The sequence below is a fragment of the Eschscholzia californica genome, unplaced genomic scaffold (genome assembly GCF_041429995.1).
Source record: "Eschscholzia californica isolate CP2 unplaced genomic scaffold, dmEscCali1.0.p SCAF_1, whole genome shotgun sequence".
In the NCBI taxonomy this organism is placed as follows: domain Eukaryota; kingdom Viridiplantae; phylum Streptophyta; class Magnoliopsida; order Ranunculales; family Papaveraceae; genus Eschscholzia; species Eschscholzia californica.
This window is the reverse complement of record NW_028238198.1, coordinates 79,347,301-79,369,368: the sequence shown is the minus strand read 5'-3', so window position 1 is coordinate 79,369,368 and position 22,068 is coordinate 79,347,301. Positions and strand designations below refer to the sequence as shown.

General features: G+C 37.0%; 4 protein-coding genes and 1 long non-coding RNA gene across 7 annotated transcripts; 3 read left to right on the top strand and 2 right to left on the bottom strand.

Annotated features, from left to right (window-relative positions):
- Positions 1-5,401: 5,401 nt before the first annotated feature.
- On the top strand, positions 5,402-7,195 carry LOC147569619 (Late embryogenesis abundant (LEA) protein). The gene is made up of 3 exons (XM_086656092.1): positions 5,402-5,924; positions 6,017-6,114; positions 6,361-7,195. Exons 1-3 carry the CDS (start codon positions 5,686-5,688, stop codon positions 6,885-6,887), a joined length of 864 nt encoding a protein of 287 aa, XP_086512218.1. The 5' UTR covers positions 5,402-5,685; the 3' UTR covers positions 6,888-7,195.
- Positions 7,196-7,788: 593 nt separating this feature from the next.
- On the top strand, positions 7,789-15,067 carry LOC147569617 (uncharacterized). Its single transcript, XR_015231327.1, has 4 exons — positions 7,789-8,029; positions 12,321-12,461; positions 13,738-13,939; positions 14,333-15,067. It is a non-coding gene; the product is annotated as an uncharacterized LOC147569617 (long non-coding RNA).
- Positions 8,280-10,543, bottom strand: LOC147569618 (protein RADIALIS-like 6). Of its 2 annotated transcripts, none has more exons than XM_086656158.1 (3): positions 9,910-10,543; positions 9,482-9,799; positions 8,280-8,539 (listed from the first exon to the last, which is right to left on the bottom strand). In XM_086656158.1, the coding sequence occupies exons 1-3, from the start codon at positions 10,026-10,028 to the stop codon at positions 8,512-8,514; spliced, it is 465 nt and encodes a 154-aa protein (XP_086512284.1). In that variant the 5' UTR covers positions 10,029-10,543; the 3' UTR covers positions 8,280-8,511. The 2 variants fall into 2 exon arrangements, with proteins under 2 accessions (XP_086512284.1, XP_086512285.1); XM_086656159.1 differs by having other exon boundaries at positions 9,482-9,793; positions 9,910-10,142.
- A 635-nt stretch (positions 15,068-15,702) lies between the features above and the next one.
- Positions 15,703-17,763, top strand: LOC147569616 (anaphase-promoting complex subunit 10). The gene is made up of 6 exons (XM_086656157.1): positions 15,703-15,964; positions 16,098-16,158; positions 16,279-16,371; positions 16,492-16,562; positions 17,323-17,427; positions 17,505-17,763. Exons 1-6 carry the CDS (start codon positions 15,789-15,791, stop codon positions 17,572-17,574), a joined length of 576 nt encoding a protein of 191 aa, XP_086512283.1. The 5' UTR covers positions 15,703-15,788; the 3' UTR covers positions 17,575-17,763.
- Positions 17,757-21,021, bottom strand: LOC147569615 (tubby-like F-box protein 5). Of its 2 annotated transcripts, none has more exons than XM_086656156.1 (6): positions 20,479-21,021; positions 20,203-20,324; positions 19,724-20,106; positions 19,537-19,624; positions 18,822-18,954; positions 17,757-18,728 (listed from the first exon to the last, which is right to left on the bottom strand). In XM_086656156.1, exons 3-6 carry the CDS (start codon positions 20,093-20,095, stop codon positions 18,059-18,061), a joined length of 1,263 nt encoding a protein of 420 aa, XP_086512282.1. In that variant the 5' UTR covers positions 20,096-20,106; positions 20,203-20,324; positions 20,479-21,021; the 3' UTR covers positions 17,757-18,058. The 2 variants fall into 2 exon arrangements, with proteins under 2 accessions (XP_086512282.1, XP_086512281.1); XM_086656155.1 differs by having other exon boundaries at positions 20,437-20,981.
- Positions 21,022-22,068: the final 1,047 nt, after the last annotated feature.

Here is a 22,068-nt window from a genome sequence, read left to right as displayed (position 1 = left end):
AGAGCTCCAGGTTAGAGAGTTCTTTGGATTGTGATAACTTTGGTTATTGGTTTGTTTGTGTTAGTGATGGAAAATATGGGTAGAATGATAAGTTTGAATGGTGCTAATTATCATCTATGAAAGGGTAAAATGGAAGACTTGCTCTTTGTGAAGGAATTTCACGCTCCGGTGTTTCATGAGAAGAAACCTGATGAGAAGACTGAAGATCAGCGGGCGACTGAAGATCAGTGGGCATTGCTACATCGCCAAGCGTGTGGTTTGATGAGGCAATGGATAGATGACAATGTGCTGCATCATATTGACAATGAGACTGATGCTCGTTCGTTGTGGTTGAAGTTGGAGCAGTTATTTGCTTGGAAGACAAGAAACAATAAGATGTATACTATGAAAAAATTGTTAGGGATAGCGGGGCTGGTTGTCCAGGACTGTCGAGGAAAAGCAGAGCTGGCTGTTTCCAAGGCTGTCAAGGGGACAACAGGGCTGGCTGTTTCTCCCACCTAGTCGGAGGGGGAGTTTGTTGGGTTTTCCTCCTAGTGGGGAAACCTAGTTGGGTTTGGATTAGGAAACCAAACCCGGACCCGAGTCGAGTTTCTTTGGGTCGGTTACTTATGACGGCGGAATTAGGATTAAGGGGGAGTCTATAAATACTACCTTAACCTAATTTAGATGTGTGTGAGGAGCACCAAAGGGAGAACACAATTAGAAACGCACAAGAGAAGAAGGGAGAGAAGGAGGTTGCAGAGAAGAGCGGGGCAGAACTTTTTCAGCACGCGCAGTCTTCGTTGTTCGGAAAATCCGACGGTGAGTTCTTCTCCGATTGAGCTGAAATTTGGCAGAACTGTTCTTGACATATTCATCTAGTATTTGTACGGAGGGATCGTTGATTGGTCGCCGGAATCCTAGTGAATTTAGGGTCGTTTTGGGCTGCAGATTTCTGGACTGTTTTGTTCTTTCTTGTGAGGGGTTCTCCGTGTTTCTTCGTGTTTGAGATTGATTCTTTTGGGAAGGGTCTGAGTCTCGGTTGGACGTAGTCTGTAACTACTTTGCTATCATAGTTGATTTGGTTGGACTACGAGTCCCGTGGTTTTTACTTCTCACGTTGAGGAGGTTTTCCATGTTAAAAATCGTTGTCTTATTTACTTTCAGTTCTTTGTTTATTGCTCCCACATATTCTTCTATATTATCCTCGTAACTAACACAAAGGAAAAAACTCTTATATTTCCCCTGCGCCTAAGTGCCCGTTTTTCCCCAACAGACCCATTGTTCATTTTGATGGTGACTTGGATTGAAAGGTTTGTATGCAAGTAATATTTATTAAACAAAAAGGTCTTTTGAGAAAAATGAATTGCCCTATTTCAAACCATATATTGCTTGGTCGAGACAAACCATCTAGTTAGGGCGCCATAAACTTATATCACACCACATGATTTAATAATGAATTTTTGGGTTTATAGTCCAAAAAACGGGTCCTAATAGTAGATATAATCCCCTCTAATCCTATAAAGGGTTTTAAAACCAAAAAAATAATATAAATGGATATCTAGTCCATTTGGTCTCATCTAGAGAGAAAACACAAATCTCTAGAATAAATATTATTTCATAATCCCTAATCTAACCTTTCCATATTTTATAACTGATTTATCTTCGAAATCTATGCGTATCTTTTTCCATATTTATCTACCATATTTCTCTCCAATCTTGTTTCTATTCAAAGTAAGGATATCTTCATTATTATTTCCCATATTTCTCTCCAATCATGTTTCTATTCAAAGTAAGGATATCTTCATTATTTTCAGTAACGGAAACTCTTTATTTGATCTCTCTAAAAAAGATTTAGTTGACAAACCTCCATTAAACTCAGAAAATCTTCTTCTTCTACATTATATTGATGTCCAAATTCATCATTTATCAGGTTTAATACTTTCGAAATCTTTATAAACACCATTGTTAATATCTAATATTTCTTCTTATAACTAAAACCCTAATTATTTTGCTCTATTATAAAACGTATCAGATTTATGATACATATCTATAAGATCTGTTTGCTAATTCATTAACTTTGAATGTATGATGTTTATTTTCTCTCTCTAAAATTTTCATAACTGTTTAAGATCTGTATGTTTATTCCTTATTCAATGATTCCTTCAAAGTTAGTATGTTATGTTTGCATCCAGTGATAATATCATATTTCTTTAGATCTATGTTTAATCTTCTGTTGTTTCTGATCTTTCGTGAGATCAGATTATCAATCATCAATCGAATGTTTGATGTTTATTTTCTTTCTCTCTCTTAAAATTTCATTTATGTTTTTGATCTTGATGTTTAATCCTACAACTCGAGTTTGACATTATTGCAATCAATCATCATAGCAGATATCTTTAGATTTGTAGTTTAAGCTTAATGATATTCTCATTTTTTTCTTCAGATCTGGTTTTCAATCCGTACGGATTTATGAAACATTTGTTCTTTCGTACGGTTACTCATAACAGAATTTACAGTACATGTACTGTATCGTAAATTACCACAATTTATAGTAAATTATAGGTAATTTATAGAACATTACCCGTGCTTTAACACCAAAACAGTACTCATTTCATTAGTAGAAATACTTCGCTTTACTATCAAATCTCGTGTACTTTGCAATAAAGTATATATAATTTACGTATATCTTCATGTTCTTACCATTATGTATATAATTTACGTATAAGTGCACATAAATTATGTATTATTTATTTACCATTACGTGTACTTTTCACCCACAACAGTAGCCTTGATAAGTTTACCAAACTACTCAAAACCTTCAAATGTTGTCAAAATTTGAAAAACATTGTATATAATTTACGAAACTGTACATGTAGTTTATAATACAATATATGATTTTTTTTTTCTTTAATGTATGTGTATTTATGTGTGTACGTTTGATATACCAGATGAAATTTCAAAGAGAATCATCAAATCAAAGTGAGTCAACGAAACTAATGGAGAGTACATGGATGGGCACCATTTTTGAACCAAAGAAGATTTTGTACTTTTTTTTGTAACAGAATGTAAAGGATGAATGTAAAAGAAATTATGTGTAATTTATTAAACAAGACCCACATACATTTGATAAATTATGTTGTATACTTGACAAATGACGGTTTCTCGTCATAAATAATATATAATTTACGTATTTGTTTCATAATTTGTATTCTATGTGTATTTATGTATGAGTAAAAACGAAAACATATGTTGCTTTAATGTTCCCAGAAAAATATACTATTTCCAAAACTGAAAGTTAAGTGAGAGAAAGTGATATATATGTTTTGTATATTAACCCACAAATCACGTTAAATTGATCCTAGAAAATATACTATTTCCAAATCTGCAAGTTAAGTGAGAGAAAATTGATTTGAATCGAAAAAAATTTACATAGTAAGAGAGAGAAAATTGATTTGGTTTCCAAATCTGTAAAGAGAGAGAAAATTGATTTGGTTACGATTTTTGTTGTGAATTGATTTGGAAATAGATTTGCTTTCCAAAACGGTTAGAAGATAGAGATAAATCAATTTCGGATTTATACGTTAGTTGCTTTAAATCCCCTAAATCACGCCCACATTAGAAACATTTCAAATTCACTATGGAAAATTAAAAATCCCGTGATTTTTGTAGGAGGGACATGGACGGTAGTTCTTTCATAAAGAATGGGTTATTATGTCCATAATGTAAAAGGACTAAATATCCATGTTTTGAGAAGATTGGATCATAAACCTTTTTTGAATATTATTTTGGTCTATATACCCACGGACCCTTTAATAATTATGGTATTTGTGTTTATTATCACTATCAAAAATTTTATTCATTGTATAAGTACCCATTACTTTCAAAAAAAATAGTACCCATTAATTCTAGCAACAATAAATTAAATGACAAACGAGAGAAGAGACCTACGTTTTGTTTGTTGACAGATATTTAGTTCTTACAAATACAAAAAACAAAACAAATAAATACAACTTCAGGACTGGGTCATAATGCAATAAACTCTAATTTTGTGATTTGTCCTGGAGTCACATTGTCTTAGAGCAAGTCCAATGTGGTGGGGGCTGGGGCTCCCAATTTGAATTTGGGAACCCCAGCCCTTGGCCTCCAACCCGGGAGCCCTGGGGCTGGGCTCCCGGTGGTCTGGGAGCCCCATGCTCCCGGGCTCCCATCCCCCAAAATATGGTCGTTGGGAGCTCCAACGGTAATATTTGGGGTGGATCCCCTTCTTTATTTATTTATTTTTAATTTTTTTAATGTTCTTTTTAAACTAATTTTTTTAAAATCTTTTATTATTTTAAATACTTCTTTTTTAAGTTTTTTTTTGTGTTTATCTTTTTGAAATTATCTCTCTCGAATAATATCACATTTTAATTCATAGTCGAAATCTAATAATTCATAGTCGAAATTTAAAATCAAAATTTCACACACTTACTTCGCACACGTATATTATTTTGATTTGGGAGTCCGGGTTGAGAGCCCAACGTTGGAATTGAGAAAAGCCCGGGACTCCCAAAATTGGGAGTCCGAGCCCCACATTGGACTTGCCACCATGGGCAATAAACAGAGGTCATCTAGATGGGCTTGAAGGCCCTCTACACCGCCCCTTTATTTAATGTCCATCGTGCCGGCGGCATAGGATAGATCTTAATGATAATGGCCATGTTGTATCTTCATGATGTAGGTGCTCTCAAAATGATTGTGTAGGTGAAATCTATGTGTTAGAAAGGAACGAAATCATGTACTGGAGATATTTAAGGCCCATCCCTAGCAAATTAGGAAGAAAGTATAAAAAGGATGCCCGCAAAGGCGCCTCTCTTTTATACTCAGGTTTGAGTTCAATCTTGCCACTCCTCATGGGCTTTGGACTAGACAGGTTGAGCGCAATAGGACTAGCTTCATTCCGTGTTGTTTAAGCCTATTAGGTTTAATCTGAGTACCCTCACACTTGCCCAGTGTATGGGGCGCGAAGATAAAACATGCCTAAGTAAAAGCAGGTGCCTATGAAGCTGGAAGGCATTAACAAGGCGAGACACTTTTTAACACTATCCCCCTTATGCTCATATGAACATAATCCACGTAGCCACCCCAACCCAAATGCACCCTCACATAGTCACATAACCCATATGTGGGCTGACTGTAGTTAATTAGTGGGGGTTGCCCATTGTATCTGTCAACTAAAAATTTGCAGTCAAACACTTGGTTGCCCAAGTGATTTAAAGCGTTGACATAAATTTCAAAAAATCCCTGGATGTCACTTGGTTAGGGTTTAGGCCATAGTTTAGTTGGACTTTAGGCTTATTCTTTTTTTTTTTTTTTGTTGAACTAACTTTAGGCTTATTCTTGTTAAAGCAAAAGAACCCAAGGAAAAACGTGGTTGATTTTATTGTCTTTCTTTTGAGAAAACAAAAGAACCCAAGGAAAGTGGGAATCACTTGGTTAGTTGGGTAGTCAGATGAGAAAGAAGTGGGGAATGAGTTTCAGTTAAAAAAAAAGTCATAGATAACACAACCACTTGTCAACTGAACCGAAAACTACTCCCCCCATGTTTTTCTTCCACATCGTCCCACAACAACAACTGTTTTATCTATCTTCACCAATTCCTTCATTTACCCACAGTTCTGCTCTGAATCTATCTATCTAGAGAGAGAGAAAAAATTATTAGAAATGGAGAAGATATCATCATCAACAACAACAATGCTAGTATTTGTGTGCTTGATGGCAATGAGTTGGTGTTTGGGAAATGCCGAGTCAATAATAGATAACACAAAGGAGAGAATAAACCTGGCAGCAGGGGATGCCAAAGTGAAAGCAGCCGAGATGAAGCAATCAGCATCTGAAGCTGTTCAGGATGCCAAGGAAAACACCGACTCCTGGGTCGACTGGGCCCGTGATAAATTCTCTGGGTACATACATACATATATACATACATATATATTATAATGTTCGAAGAAGAGGGAAGTCCATAGATAGACATTAATTTACTTAAATTTTTCAGGGGATTTGGGATCAAGCAAGAGACTGCTCAAAATATGATGGGGGCAGCAGGGGATGCTGCCATAAAGACCAAAGACACTATCTCAGATGCCGCATCTGGTAAGACCTCTAATCAGCCCAAACATTCTAAAATCAACCCGACTTAAACCATTACAAAAATAAAATGCTTTCTTAGGGCAGACAAGTCAAATATTAGTGTAACAAACATTTTGAAGTTTGAAGTTCGGCTCGGTCAATTTATTATTCTAGTCTTCTAATTGGATAAGAAAAAGACAGCCACTACCTGTCTTCCAAGAATGTGTAGGATCATACTATTTGGTATTGGATCATCTTTATTTGTTGCAGGAGCTGCTGACATTGCATCACAGAATGCTGGGCCGACAGTGAAGATGGCTACAGAGAAAGCCGGCGAAGCATCAAACATGGTCCACGAGAAAATGGGACAGGCATCAGACATGGCCCGTGAGAAGATGGGCCAAGCTTCTGACATGACTCGTGAGAAGATGGGTCAGGCATCTGACATGGCTTATGAAAAAGCGGGTCAAGCTTCAAACATGGCTCGTGAGAAGATGGGTCAGGCTTCAGACATGGCTTACGAAAAAGCTGGTCAAGCTTCGAACATGGCTCGTGAGAAAATGGGACAAGCTTCAGACATGGCTTACGAAAAAGCAGGTCAAGCTTCGAACATGGCTCGTGAGAAAATGGGTCAGGCTTCGGACATGGCTAGTGGGGCTGCTAATTTTGCATCAGAGAAGGCCGGGGAAGCAAAAGACGCAGTGGGTGAGAAAGTCCGCACAAATTATGAAGCTGCCAAAGGAAAAGCGTCGGAAGTCACAGGAGATATAGGAGCCAAGATGAGAGCTGAATTATAAGTTGCTTGATATTCAACAATTTTAATCGTCGGAACAATTTGCCTCATTATTTATGTTGTGGTTTTAATTGCCTTTTTTTAGTCTTCCCTTCTTCCACAAATGATCCTCTTGATGACCTGTGTTTTGTGAGTAGTTTTAATGTGTCTTGTGAAGTAGTTCTGATCTGTGGCTTGTGAGTAGTTTTAATTGTTGTTAGTTTGTTTTTGTTTATCTTTCACAAACGGCATTGTATTATTTTTGTGTTTCTGTGGCTTCATGAATTGTTTAAGTTGGTGACATGAATCAATTTGAAATACACTTGGAATCAACTCCATATTAAGTGATAATTAACGCAAAAAGACTATCTTATTTAAAAATTAGAATGTTATAGTCCAAACATCTAGGATCCTCATTTTCAAATGGCCCATTTTCGATTGCCCCCTCCTAATTTGGGTCCACCAGGTCAGCTTAAATTTTCACACACATACACTTTTCTACTATTCATACACAGATATTCACTATTCACGCATACATTCTTGCTTTGTCACCTCCAAACATCAAGTGGAACCCTCAATCGAGGGTTCTACCGAAATCCTAGTTTGAGGCGAGGGTTCAGTTAATGGACCCTTGAACTAGGGTTTTTGAAACATCAAGTTCAAAGGTTCTCTATCTACTGTGGGGAGAGAGAGAAGAGTTGTAAGAGAGAGAGAGGATTGAGTAGAGAAGAAGAGAGGTGACAATGGATAGGGAGGGAAACAGTTTTGAGGAGGGATAGAAAAAGAGAAGTTAATAGTTAAAGTTGATTGACGGAAAAATGATAAGAGGGCCATGTTTGGAGGTATTTTCGTGAGTTGGTTATCGTTAGGGGCTCAAAATGGAATTACCCCATATAAAATCACTCCACCAAATCCAACGGTACGAGTTTCTTGTGAAAGCGAGAGTTGGGCCCGGAACAATTATCTAAACGGACCACGCCGGGGCTCCCGGAATAAACTTTCCCGCTTCTTCTGTTTCTTTCCCTCCCTCGAATCGAGTCTGAGTTTTTCGATCATCTTCTTTGATCTCTATCGATTGGGATCACTCTACTCATTCATGGATCAATTTCATTTCATTTTCACTATCTATTGAGTTCCGAATCCGCAATGGAGCTCTTCTCTCTAAAGGTCAGTGATCTTCCAAACCCTAACCGAACTATACTACTACATTACCGTTTTCCTTGTTTTTCCGGCCAGATCTCATTTTTTCCGATAAATTATTATCTGTTGATTTTCTTGTTGTTCTTATAATGTGTTTTTGTCTAGTTTCAGTCTTAAGAGTTCAGTTTCTTTTAATTGCTATCTTTTGAAATAATAAGCATTCCATAGGTTTCTCTGTTTATCCTTTTGATTATTGATATTGAAGTGCTAAATCACATAGGCAAGTAGATAATTTATATATTACAGAGGTTTTACAGTTGAAATGAGGAGAGAGGATAGTATTTACTGGTACCTCCTATATCCAGTTCAATATGGAAGTGATTACATAGAGTTTAAGAAGAAGAGAAAATAAGATGAGAAGAAAAACGGAGAATAGAAATACGGAGAATCATGGAGAGTGATTCTTGGTTACGGATATTGCCTTTGATATCATTGAGTTTTTTTTAACTTCACTTGAGTTTAAGATACTCTAGAAGCCTGTAAAACACCAAAGAGAATCAAGAAAATTGTTAGCTGAGACCATGATAAAAGTCGAGGAGGTCAATTATATTGTTGTTAACATTATCAGCTAACTTCTCTATTTATGGGAGTTAAGATAATTCAAAAAACATAGAGAATATGTGATGAACTTGACTAGTATTACTCTAAGTTCTTGTTCATGGAAGTAGGGAACTCAATAAGTACCTAAAAGCTAGAAAGGAATGTTCAGTGTGAAGGAAAAGGTTTACTTTCTTCAGGATTCCTTCTCGAGATTATGTTCTTGTCGTGCACGTGTTCACAGGATGGCAGTGTGGCCACTTATATTGTATGGTTTTGAGGATACATAATGTGCTTAAACATCAGAGCTAGTATGTGTCTGTCGCAAGGTTACTTGGTACGCGGATCGCTCCGGTACGTGGTACCGCCGTACCGGTACCGGTATGTGGTTCGCTACCATTGGAGGATTGGGTACGCTAAGGGTATACTTCTTCTGTACGGCATTTTCAATTTCAGTTTTTTGGACTATTTTCCTAGACAATATATACTATTTATGATGCATATATAATAGATACACCTATTCTCAGACATCCTTTTTTCATAAAACTTACAATCAAATAAGCTAATTAGAAAGATTCTTGTAGTTGACTACCCAATTAGTCGAATTTATAGTTCTCTACAAAGATTTTAGGTTAACTAAGACTAAAAATTTCAGTACTCTAATTTAGTAATTTTGGGGTACTGGATTGCGAACCCATTCAAAAGGGTACGAGAATCGGGTACGCGGTATGCAGGGCGGAGGAAAGTATCTGGTAACTCTGGTCTGTCGATACGTGACCAAAACTGAAGTTAGAAGTTAAACCGCGAAACAAGTACTTAGTTAGCAGAATAGTGGTGAAGTCGACTAGCTTGCTGATAATTAAGATTAGTGATAGTAAATACCTCGCTTCTTCGCCATTAAGGCTTCTTCCGTTGTTTGATGCAGTTGATCTGTAATTTGGGAATGGTATTTGATCAGCCTCAATGCGTTTGAGATCCTCTATTAGGATACTATAATGCCTTTCTACTTCCTCGGCAGATTTCCCACCCACTGCCTTGGCTACCTTGTGCCAGCGGTCAGGAGTGTCCCTGTCGTATAAGGCTAAGGCCTTCTCGAACAATTTGTTTTGCTTTGTTGTCCATGATGAGCTTGAGCTTTTCTTTGAGCTGGATGCCATAGTAGAGGTTTGAGTAGATGTGTTAAAGGTGGCTAAGCTGGTCCTGATTAAGAATTATATGGATAAATTGATATTTAGAGATTAAATAATTCGAATCACAGAAGTGAAAAATAGTAGATGATTAATAGGTGCAAGTCAAAGAAAATGCTCTACCTGTAATCAGAACTATAGTAATAATATTTGGAAATGAAAAAGTGAAGGAAGGAGAAAGCTCTGACAGATTGCTCTAGTAAGCCGAGAGGCCGAGACTGGTATGAACAAGAGATGTCCATGTTATCCTTTTATAAACACCACAGCGGGAGGAGGATTGAGGAGGTGGTGGGGTAGAACCAGTTAGACAGAATATATAATTATGCAGAAATGGGTATAATATGGTGTGACATCTCTCCCTCTGCACCACAAATTTTAAGTTTGGAAGAAGAAGCAAGAGTATAGAGGAATCAGTATCGAAGTATGGCCTCTTTATTTACTTATCATCTTCAAGTCCTTTCTCTTGTTTTCAAAATGTTGTAGGAATAGTCGAATAGACGTAATAATCATAAGAAATCAGAAATCTTATACAAATAATGAATAGGAAATCTGTAAAGTAATATGCATAATGCATGAAATAAAACCACAAACATAGCCATCTAGTGATGCCATTTATAGCAGAAACCAAGAAACCGACATATTTTGGTTACTACGATGTCCATTGTTGGACTTGCAAACATGTAACTTTTTTCTATTACAACTCAATCTTCTAATTTTACTGCCGGCTAGTAATAGAAAGCAAAACTGATCTATAGGTGAAAGGAATAGGATGGCAGTCCATTGTTGCAAACCTTTATATACTATCTCTTGCTTAAAAATAGTGAAGTGACTAGGATGGTCATTTTTTATGATGTTAGAGATGGTCACTGGTTTATCATGTTAGAGAACTGCAAAATGTGAATCCCCTAACTTTATGTTGATTCAAATGAGGATAGAGATTATTCTTAGATGTGACAATCAGCGAAGTTACGAATGCTGGTTACTCTCGTGGGAGAAATAGAGGCTCTTGTGTCTGTTATCTGTAGGTTTTCTCTGTGTGGGTCACTAACTTACTAACGCAGCTAGGTTCTAACAGTTTGCAGTATGAATGTGACAAAGCGACTAGTTTGTCTAGATTTGCTCTGTAGCGGATAGCTGGATGATTCTAACTAACACAAAACAACATTATAGATGTGATACATTTATGTTCATGTACAAACATATAACCCTTCAAAATTTCCTATCGGCTAGAGACCATAGCTTGCCGTGTTTCTAGGATCCTTACACTTCTATGAGATATTTGGTAGGTTTCTGGGTTTCACTATAGGCGTTCAGTGTTGTTTTTCTTGGAAATTCAATTTGATGCATTTTGAAACATTAAAACAGGCAGTGAAGATTGGTCATAAAGTGTGAAACTTTATCATTGCCTATGTCAAGAGTCACGTCTAGCCAGCTAGGAATGCTACCTTGGTGACTCATACAAGAGTTTACTTCATAAAAGTTGGCTCTGGTTTTGCGGTAGTGCAGAATCTTAGGCTATAGTAATAACTGAAGAATATACTTTTCCTGTCAATGCTCTAAGCACTTTCTCTTAGCAGATCGAACTAAGCCTTTAATTCTTGATTCTTTTATTAGGAATTCTTCCAAGCACTTGAAGATAAAGTTACGCCATTAGATTTCGATTCTGATTTTTTCTGTCTGTTTTATCCTATTGTCAATGTCAAGGTTTCTCTCCTTACAATTGACATCTCATCTTATTTTGATAAACAACTTAATTACTAATTCAAGGTTTATAATTTGAAGATTCAATTGAATTCGTCTGATGTAAAAATAGAAGCAAAAGATATAAAGAAGAAAAAATAGGGTGTATACTAATATACTAACCATAGCAGAAACAAGTCCATGTACATAAGTTGAACCTTGAGTATCAACCATCATTTTCGTTTTGCTCTGATTTCATGGTGTTTTGTGTATTATGCTATTATGTTGGTCTTCATTTGTATTTTTTTTCCTATTATTGTGGATGTCTTCTTTTATCTCGATACAACCTGAGATTGTAGATTCTAAATTAATTCATTTAAGAAATCATTTTAAAAACCTGTAAACTGAATGAACTACATCCATCTTTATTTGTTCCAGATTTAAACTATTAGATGTATCAGACTGTCATAAACTTAGACTATTTCAATTACATTATTATATGATTTGGTGGATTTTCTTGTTCATATTATTCATATTTGTTCCCGAAATGCCGTGGGAGGCCCAGTAGCAGGGGGATTGTAATACCAATTTACTAATCAGTAATTGGAAAATAGGCTGCAACCTGCCTGAAGAGAACCTAGGAGGGTATTGTTCTGTTGTACTGCTCTACTCTTAGTGGACTGGTCACGTGACTGTGGTGGGATTCTTACAGTGTACTATAAAGTGCTTTTCTACAAGTTAGCATCTAATTGATATTAGAAATCTTATCATTATCTTAAGTCCACCTCTGGAAAGGACTAAAAGAAGACATGGAATCCTTTTCTTTTTCTTGACCAACATGTTTCTCTCACTAGGGTGGTCCTCCTTACAAGTTGGAAGAGCTGAGTTGGGTCCTAGGCCAGTTTGTGGCTGAGAATTACGATGATGACGGGTTCTTGTGGTTCCAGATGCTTGTTTGATGGGTGTCCTTGAGATTGGCGTGGATATGTGATGAGGTAATCCTACAATCACTCTGGTGTTTGGTGTTTGATGAGGTTATGGAGCTTCTACCATCCATATTCAAGGCTTTTAATCTTATTAAGAAAATCACATTGGAGATTCATGATAGCTCGAGCTAAAATTTATAAACTTGTTTTTAGTTAATGAGGTCAAAGATGAAACACAAACCCCTGCCTTTTCAGGACCCTGAAGTGGTCCTTGACCCGTACAAAGCAAATCTTTTAGCAAAAGCATAAGATCCAACTTTACCTAGAATCTACTAAAAAAAGTCAATGGAGAAAAAGAAATTCCAAACTTTTTGGTCAAGTTGCAGAAAGGAAATAGAATATTTTTCGAAGTTGAGTAGCTAAAGATAAGGTAGATGGGGTTCATATACCGACCAATGGAATAATCATTCTGACATGAACTTGTTGCACTAAATTTGGGAAATTTAAAACTAGGCAACTTCTAAGTTAATAAATGGCATAGAGCCCAGCCCACATATATTTGAAAGTTACTGAGCAATTACAAGAGAACTATACAAATTGGATGCTTTGTTATAACGTTATTATTTATTAAAATTAAATAATGCTATTGAAGTGGAGTAAGAAAAAGTTATACACCCCTAGTCTACAAATTTATTTCATATATAGTAACTATAATATGCAAAAAAGGCACTTTAAAACTTCGATAAAAAGAAGGGGAAAAAAGGCTTTAGCAAGTTGAACAAATCTGTCTGGCAAGGTTACTTTACTAGACTGTCCCAACCAAGGCTCTCCTAGGCCAGTTTAATATTTGTCTTTGGATGGCTTATGCATCAGCCTACGTAAGTTGTTTCTGTAACCCATTTAACATAAAATTTTAAAGGTAAGACAACCTTGGAGTATATTAGGTCAAGTAACATCGTCGTTAACCACTTGAATTGCCCATTGTAAATCCAATTTTTTTTTTGAGAAATACCAAGTTGGAAGTAGTTATTGATTACAAGGCAGTTAATGACATTTAGGAAAATTCTCATGGCTCCCGATAATCAATTTTTCTGTTGTTGTGCTTTCATATCCATAAAGTGTGTGCCCTTCGATATAATACTCATACTTTAATGTTTGTAATCATATTCTGGTGACAATAATGTATATCTCAATGAGTGCCAAAAGGTGAAGATAGTATACTTGGGATGATACTACTCATCAGACTTCTGAATAACCATAAAAGTGCCAATGTTTTGAGATACATTAATCCCCTGGGAGTCTCAACTCGCAATGTTGATCTAATCGCTAAATGAATTCGCTGCAGCACCCTGCGAGTTGCAACATAAAAGTCAAGAGGATTTCAGAAACCACAGGACAACCATTAAGCATGTGTCCTTACATTTTCTGATCATTTTCCGAAATGCTGATTCAATTATTTAAGGATGCTTGTGAATGGTGTGGTGTGCAAGAACAGCGACTTGGTGCTGAGGTAGGCCGGTGCTCTTGGCATTAGTGAGTAAAAACAGGTAAATATTTCTCCTTTTTTTTCCTGTTGGGTACTTAATTGTGTTTTCAATGCACAGTGCTTCCTGTTGCGAAAATCTTGGTACAATTGACTCCAAATTCATTTTTACTTGAGAAAGTCCTTACTTGCTTGTTAACTTGGATAACAACTCATCTTGCACAGAAATTCACTTTGACCAGGAAGCTTGTTCTGTTCTTCGTTTGTACTGGGTTTGCAAACCCTAAACTTATGTTTTACTCTATAAACTGGAAATAGTTTCCTTTTTCTTCTGCTACCTATCGTGCTACCTTGTACCACCAAAGTCATAACCATTTTCTTAATCATGTAAGATTATGGATCTACTCCCATCCGTGAGACTTGCATAACTAAATTATACTTTTTCTTTATAATGCAGAAGTGAAGTATCATCCTTAGCTGAAGATCTATTTCATCTTTTGGCTTCGTTATCGATTCTGAAATTGCCGTAGAAGCTCTGGAAATCATACGAGTTTTGTATACAGTGATGAGTACTGGAAGCCCAAAAATACTGTACTGTGGTGCTCTCCTTTCCATCCTAAAGATTCTCACCTGGGGCTGGCACTTGTAAAGCAGAGAGTTTGTAACTCTTGCCGCCCGAATTCAGGTGTCAGATTCTACAGACAAATTTCGTTCCAAAGCTGATTTCATTTCTGTCTGGTCACTGGCTGAAAAGTTCCCTAAAATTTTGAAATATTTATGTGGCACTGAGGAAGGCAGGATCGTGGTTGCTGAAGCCGAGGGGGTCAATTGGTTCCATTACAGAACTACGTAACAAGAACTTGCAGTTGCCTCTCTTGAGAGATATCAAACAAGCTGATCCACTATATAGTTTGCCGAACCAGAATTGTCATTGGACTCTGGCCTCAACAATTCAACTGAAAAGTAGACATTTTCCAAAACCTCCGGATTTTCGGTGGGAAAGTTGTCTGGATGGTCACGAAGCACAGGTCTTGGGCTCTCATTTAAGGGCGGCGATGTCATGAATATGTGTAAAATGTATATAATGATAGGTTAGATGGTTATGTACTAATTTATGCTAGTAGGAAACTTGTCTCGACCTATAACCCTTGTGCAGTGGCTATTTTAGTTCAGTTTTGAAGTTATACTTCCATCATTAGTGTTATAAAGGTCACGGTAATATTGATTTGTCTACAAAAATCCAACAATTCTCCAACCTAACAAATGGATTGGTGGTAAGGAATCACAGAGAGGAGATCATCATAAGACAAGGGAGAAACATCTGTGCTCGATTGGCTATGGAGAGTGAAATGGAGGCTTGTCTGTTTGCCCTAGATATTGGGGAGTCTCTAGGGCAAAACCATCTTATATATGAAGGCGACAGTCAGATGATCGTTGGATTAGTTTCCAACGGCCATGATGATCCTCCCTGGCGCTTAAGAAGGAAGGTGCTTTCAGCAAGAGAAAGGTTAAGGGCAGAACCCAATTGTGTTATCCAGTTCCGTCGAAAAGATGCAAACAAGGAGGCCCATGAAACGGCCCAGCAATTTATATCCAATTGATAGTCTGTTGGAATTGTAATCTTCGTTTTTATTTAACTTCATTGTCGTGTATGTCATTTGCTGCTTAGTCGGCTTTATATGAAGTTGAATTCCAAAAAAAAACAAATGGATTATTATAGGCAAACCCTAAAATATAGTTTTGCCCTCAAGTTACACTTTGGGCTCCATTAGGTCGCTTCAATTTTTCTGAATGCCAAAAAAGTGAATTTCAAAATCCATTCACACTTGGTCATATAAAATAGTTCTAAAAATGGGGCTTATGAGGTAAGGGGGGAAAAGCGAGAGAGAGTTCAAATTTTCTAGAGAGAGAAAATGGCGACCGAGTCGGATGGGGAAGAGGAAGGAAAGATCATTGGTGGGACTAGGCATCTAGTGGTTGATGATGATCTCCGTGAGATGGCCAAGAAAGCCGCTTGGAGCGTCAGCTCTTGCAAGTCCGGTAATGGCGTCCAATCCCTCCGTGACGACAACCTCGATACCTACTGGCAGTACTCTCTCTCTCTCTCTATATACCCTTCTTACTCTTCTACTTTACTTAAGTTAGGGTTTCCTTGACATTACAATTTTCTTCTATATTGAACTTCACCCATTTCATTCAATTGGGGGTTTTGTTGAAATCAGATCGGACGGGGCTCAGCCTCACCTAGTGAATATACAGTTCCAGAAAAAAGTTAAACTGCAGGTGATTGTTCATCATCTCTTTCAAATCAATTCATTTTTTTTTTCCAGTTTCTTGTGAAGTTTTAATCTTTGATTCATTTTTGGGTTCAACTATGATTTTGACACTCTGGGTATTCTTTAGCTAGTTGTGCTGTATGTTGATTTCAAGCTTGATGAGAGCTATACCCCAAGCAAAATCTCTATTCGGGCTGGTGATGGTTTCCATAATTTGAAGGTAAAACTACATTTTACTTTAGAGCTTACCAACTAAGCTTTTACTTGTATACTTGAGTAGTATGATTATTTGGGTTTTATGATTACTTAACGGTAACACTGTCTATGGTGATTGATTCAGGAGATCAAAACTGTGGAACTCGTGAAGCCCGTGGGTTGGGTTTATATATCCTTATCTGGGACTGATCCTCGGTAAGACACATCTTACCAGTAATTGTAATATACATTAGGTTCTTTACACTCTAAATCTTTTTGGTTCACATGCTTTTAGGTTGATAAGTTAATAGCTTAGTTCATATATTTGATTTTGATTTTTCTTCTCTTTCTTTTGTTTTAGCTGAAAACAGATTCAATATGTGAATGAACATACTATTTGTCTAGTTTCAACTTTCAAGTAGCTAAAGTTGAAACAGTAGTGCTAGGGAACCAGCTATAGTTGAAACAATAGTGCCGGGGAACAAGAAATTTTCGGCAGACTCTTAGGCAGAAATCCTTATGCGTATATATATTCACGGTGAAATACTATCATAGATTTACATTTGGCAAGGTTTTTGGAAATGTAGAGGAGTTAAACTAATAGTCTAATGTCATCCCGTTTCTTAAGTATCTTCAGTATATCAATGGATCTTATTAAATTTTGGGTGATTCTCGCGAATCGTCCCAAAAGTTGTAGAAATCAAAGGTTTAAGGATGAAATCTAGTATGGTACTTTTGGACCAGTGGGTGTTTCATGCTTGGATAGGAAAAGTCATGTGCAGCTTTCAAGGTTTCCTATGGGGTTAAACGAAAGAAAATAGATAGACTTGCCCAAATTTTGAACTGCTGAGAAACTCTGGATTGTTTGAATAGTTGGTATTCCTTCATATGATAACGTGAAGTTACCGTGAGCAAGCAATTTTTTGTCGATGTCAAACTTGAATTTGTTAGTTAACTATTTACCGTTTTGTTGCAGAGAAGCTTTTATCAACACATTCATGTTGCAAATTTCTGTGCTGTCTAATCACCTCAATGGAAGAGACACCCACGTGCGCCAGATTAAAGTTTATGGACCACGACCGTACGTTACAATCCTATATTGCTGTTGCTTTTTCATCTCGAAAACCTCCTAACTTAACATTTTTATCAATTTTGCAGAAACCCCATACCACACCAACCATTTCAGTTCACTTCAAGGGAGTTCATTACTTACTCATCTGTGAGATGAGAAAACAGAACAAGCCTTCTTTAGTTCAGTATTACGGGGGGACAACGACTTTTCTTGTATAGTTGAAGTCTTCGGCAATATTTATTGTGGGAATGTTGCAAAACTGTTGCTCCTTTTTTTTTTGATTCTAGTATACGATCATTGATGTTAATGTTGATTATAAAATTTGCCCAAAGTAAACATTGCCAAGTATTTGCACATTAATGATAGAGAAAATAACTCCATCTTCGAATAAAAGAGAAACGTAACTTACAGACACTTTGCGAGTCAGACTGCAAATAAATAAAACGCCTGCACAGACAGCTAAGGAACTTGGTAATGAAATATAACAGAAGTGTAAGAACTTCATCTATGTTCTTGAGCCATGAGTTGAAAATGGCATATCCACGGTGGTGTATTGTCAACTCAAGCTGATTGTAAGAGCTTCTGCAGAAACTGGGGTCGCAGAAATCCATCATCTTGTTGTATGACTGAAGAAGCTTATTCATTCACAGGCTGGTTTAGTGTCGAAGCTACTCAAGCAGATAGCAAAAGCTTGGAATGCAGAAAGTGGGTATCGATAATCCATTGTAAAGATGTCTTTCCCTATCTTCCCGAATTGTAGTATAACCTTTTCTTGCTCTGCTGCTGAAACCTGATGGGAAGGCTCTACAGCTGCTACGAGTTGGAAGTTTTTAACAGAGGCCACTGTGACCCGACCTCTGAAATTTAGACACCAACACTGTAGCTGTTCGTGCCATCTAGGTGCTTTGTTCTTTAGGACTAGTGCTTCTCCTGCGCCAGGTATCGCCAGCGGCGGCTCTAATAAACTACTAGATAAAGGAATGATAGTTTCTTTCGATTTAGGAGTATATGAGAGAGGAAACTGTTCGTCAAGTGAATGCGGAAATGAGGTAGGCGTTGGGGCAGTACCCCCTTCTTGAATTGAAGAGATGGGAATAGAGTGCATTGTACATTGCATTCTACGGGGACCTCTAGAGCGGAGAACATTGAGCTCATACGAGATTGTACCAACGTTGTAATTTCCCGCTGGAACTCTTGGAGAGACTTGCTTGGAATGTATTCTACGATTTGATCGGCAATTTGATTGAACTGCAGTGTCATATGGAGGTTGGCTGTCATAAATTGTGAACTTAGTACCAAGAAAATTGGACCTGGTGAAAATTTAAGAAAAAAATGAGATGACATGATGAAGTGAAAGGTATTTACTACCAAGAGAATAAGCACAAGTAATAAATAACACTTGCCTCAGTCTACCAATATATGTATTGCTTGCCCGAGAGAAATCGTCGGCAACTAGTGATATCACGAAATCAGTGCTTGTAGCCCTTCTGACCTTTCTAGCAGCAAATAATAATTTCCCATTCTCCCCCAACAATGCTGTATTTCATGTAGATAATTAGTATTGTACAAGACTTGAATAATAAAAATGTGTTTGCTACCACAACTCGAACATTTTCGTTTCCTTTCCTATATACTTCATGGAAATTTACAACTTTAGCTTCATTAGGGGCAATTTGGCAACCAAAAGAATGCAAGAACTGAAACCACACAAACGGGTCCAAGATTCAACAACAAGGAGCAAATTTCACCTTGCGCGGGCTGAATATTCGGAAGACAGTATCCAAGTTAGAGTTCAGGAAAGAATTTCAACTTTATCTGGTTGTTTTCGTACTCCAATTTCAACTCCATTCCTTTCTAATAAGTGACTTTGAAACTAAAGAAAGACTTCCCTTGACTATTTCTTTCTTTTCATTCTTAACTATCAAATCAGCTTCGAAACCGCACTTCTAAATTTCTAGTTCTAAGGTTGAATCACTCTAGCAGCAACAACAAGAGCAAAATAACAGACTTAGGGTTCCAGAACCCGTCGCCATGTCAACACATTTCTAAAACTCTTAATCAACATTTGTAGGACAATTTACGAACAAAAAAGAACCCTAAGAAATTATCACAACTTACCGGGGGTTAAACCAAGATACAGATGATATGTTGAAGTTGCTCTTTCCCTTCTGATGAAACATTGTATGGGAGAATCTCGTGGCCCCGGCTATAACAACCAAACAAAAAACTTCAGTTCAAGATCAAATCAAACAAAACCCAGATACAGAATTAAGATCAATCATCAATAAACCAAGAAGAAGATAACCTGCTTCAATGAGATTGGGAAAGTGAGCCTTCCACATTCCTCTGGGGTTTTAACAACTTCTTTAGTAATCTCTCTCCATGATCTACAAACCGATGCACAAGCAACAACATGTTGTCTTGCCGGCCAAAATGTTTCGCTAGCTTCTAATCTCTGAATCACATCGAGAAGCAATTCCGGTGGTAGATTCGCCCATCGACCTTGTCGAATCAATAATCCATCCCATTGTTTTGAAACATCCACCATTAAACTAGATCTACTTCGATTATGATTGTTTTCCTTACCTTCACCTCCTCCTCCTCCTCCTCTTCTTGACTTGTTTCCTATTCCATCTCTTATCTCTTTCAGCTCACGAACAATGCTCTTAAACGACATCTAATAAAACCCTAAATTGAACAATACATAAAAAAAATTTCAACTTTCAGAAACAGTTAGGTTAAAAAGCTATCAACTTTAAAGAGAAAAAGAGAGAGAGAGCTTACGTTTTCCTTCTTCAAATCACACGAGAAAGAAACGTCTTTCGCATTAACTTCTCTGGTCGAAGATGACAAAAAAAAACCTCTCTCTCTCTCTACTTCAAACTCCGGTGATGAATTCGGGGGACCTTGAACCAGTAGAAAGCAAGTTTGTCGATCTTAAAATCTCATCGATAAACTTCAAATTACTTCGATTACCTCAAGAAAACCTAGAGATCTTCAATATGAGAGAGAAATTACCAAAGATTAAGCACTCGATCCGATCAAAGAACTAGAAATTACCAAAATACAGGAACCAAATTTGATTTATTCTTCTTTCTCCGTATCAATACTTCAAAACATGTCCAGATTATAATCACCGACAAGATCTCCAGAAAAAAATTCTTCAAAGAATCTCGAAACAAACCGTTAATAATCCCAAGAAATTGAGTATTTTTTTATAATGTACGTTTGAATCACCTGAAATTGGTTTGGTAAAATCGTCATTACCGATTCATTCTTCCTTTTTGAAGTAGAAGAGTTTCAGAAATTCGAGATTAAATGAAAGAAAGATTCAAACTTTAAACGAAAAGAGATTTCAGATAAAGAGAGGAAAACCGAATGTTCTCCGCTTTAAGGCCTACTTTTTTCTCTCATATTTTCTCCGCCGATGGCCGCCACCGCCTCATCCGCCATTGATTTCAGTTATTAAACCTTTCACTTGGATACCAATTTTCTTACCCCCAATTTTCTAGGGCAATTCAACTTCCCCCCTTTTATTTCTCAAATCTAGCTTACCTAATTTCACTTTTAAAATAAACTAACCATTTTTAAAATTTTATTTTTGATAAAAATTTCCAAATACTACTCCATTTATTTCATTTTTGCATTAAGGTCCATAAGTGTGACCTTTGGATTAGATTAGTAATTTACTGATATCATAACAACAGTAAATTTTGACCGCGGCTTTGGGGAATAAAAAATTTTCTCCAAAGAATACAAAACTAGTCAATAAAAATTAATTTAGAAGGCATATTATTATTTTAATCTAAAAGTTGACGTCATCAAACATTGCCCCCTAATCTTCATCTACTCTCTCCCGTCCCCTCTCTCTCTCTCACCATCTCTTTCACTCTCATTAACTATCTCTTTGTCGATCTCACTCTAGATCTCTCCCTCTTTCATTGCAGATCACTCTCATCTTTCCCGTTGTAGACACATCTCTCTGTAGATTAGTTTTTTTTTCCTCTCGTTGTCTTTATTTCTCTTTCTCGCAACCTCTATCTCGTTCTCTCTCTCTCTCTCTCTCTCTCTCTCTCTTGCAGTAAGCTCTCTATGGAGAGTACTAAGTTTGTGGGCACGAAACGTTTTGTGGCCATGAAACGTTTTGCAGCAACGAAATGGTCAGTGTCACGAAACGTTTTGTATCCATGAAATGTTTCGTGCCCACAAAATATTCGAAGGATTTCGCCACAAACCCTCCTGGAGGTTTGGTTCTAGCGAAGGGAACACTTCCCTTCGCGGGAACAGTGACTGTATGTAAGAGAGAAAGAAAAACAATGAGAGGTCGATCAAGAAACAATAAAAGATTGAGAGAGAAACAATGAGAGATCGAGAGAGATATATATATATATAGAGATAACAATAAAGAGAGATAGTGAGAGAGAGGGATAAATCAAGAGAAAGGGTAAAGTAAGTGAGAAAGGAGAAGAAAGGAGAGTAAACAGGAGGCAATGGTAGTCAAAATGGTGGTAGTGAGAAGTTATGGTGGTGATGGTGATAGGGAAGATGAAGATTAAGGGACAATGTTTGATCAAGTTAATTTTTGGGTTAAAAAGTAATATTCCCCCAAAAATGTACATAAAAACATGGATTCCCTAGAGAATTTATTCC

Coding starts and splice junctions, on each gene's coding strand:
- LOC147569615 (XM_086656156.1), bottom strand. CDS start 20,095: ATGTCGTTTAAGAGCATTGTTCGTGAGCTGAAAGAGATAAGAGATGGA. Junction 19,625..19,723: donor TCCCAATCTCATTGAAGCAG/GTTATCTTCTTC, acceptor TGGTTGTTATAG/CCGGGGCCACGAGATTCTCC. Junction 18,729..18,821: donor ACATATATTGGTAGACTGAG/GCAAGTGTTATT, acceptor AATTTTCACCAG/GTCCAATTTTCTTGGTACTA.
- LOC147569616 (XM_086656157.1), top strand. CDS start 15,789: ATGGCGACCGAGTCGGATGGGGAAGAGGAAGGAAAGATCATTGGTGGG. Junction 15,965..16,097: donor AACCTCGATACCTACTGGCA/GTACTCTCTCTC, acceptor TGTTGAAATCAG/ATCGGACGGGGCTCAGCCTC. Junction 16,372..16,491: donor ATGGTTTCCATAATTTGAAG/GTAAAACTACAT, acceptor TGATTGATTCAG/GAGATCAAAACTGTGGAACT.
- LOC147569618 (XM_086656158.1), bottom strand. CDS start 10,028: ATGGACATCTCTTGTTCATACCAGTCTCGGCCTCTCGGCTTACTAGAG. Junction 9,800..9,909: donor TACTATAGTTCTGATTACAG/GTAGAGCATTTT, acceptor ATTCTTAATCAG/GACCAGCTTAGCCACCTTTA. Junction 8,540..9,481: donor CTTAATGGCGAAGAAGCGAG/GTATTTACTATC, acceptor GGTGTTTTACAG/GCTTCTAGAGTATCTTAAAC.
- LOC147569619 (XM_086656092.1), top strand. CDS start 5,686: ATGGAGAAGATATCATCATCAACAACAACAATGCTAGTATTTGTGTGC. Junction 5,925..6,016: donor GCCCGTGATAAATTCTCTGG/GTACATACATAC, acceptor TAAATTTTTCAG/GGGATTTGGGATCAAGCAAG. Junction 6,115..6,360: donor TATCTCAGATGCCGCATCTG/GTAAGACCTCTA, acceptor TATTTGTTGCAG/GAGCTGCTGACATTGCATCA.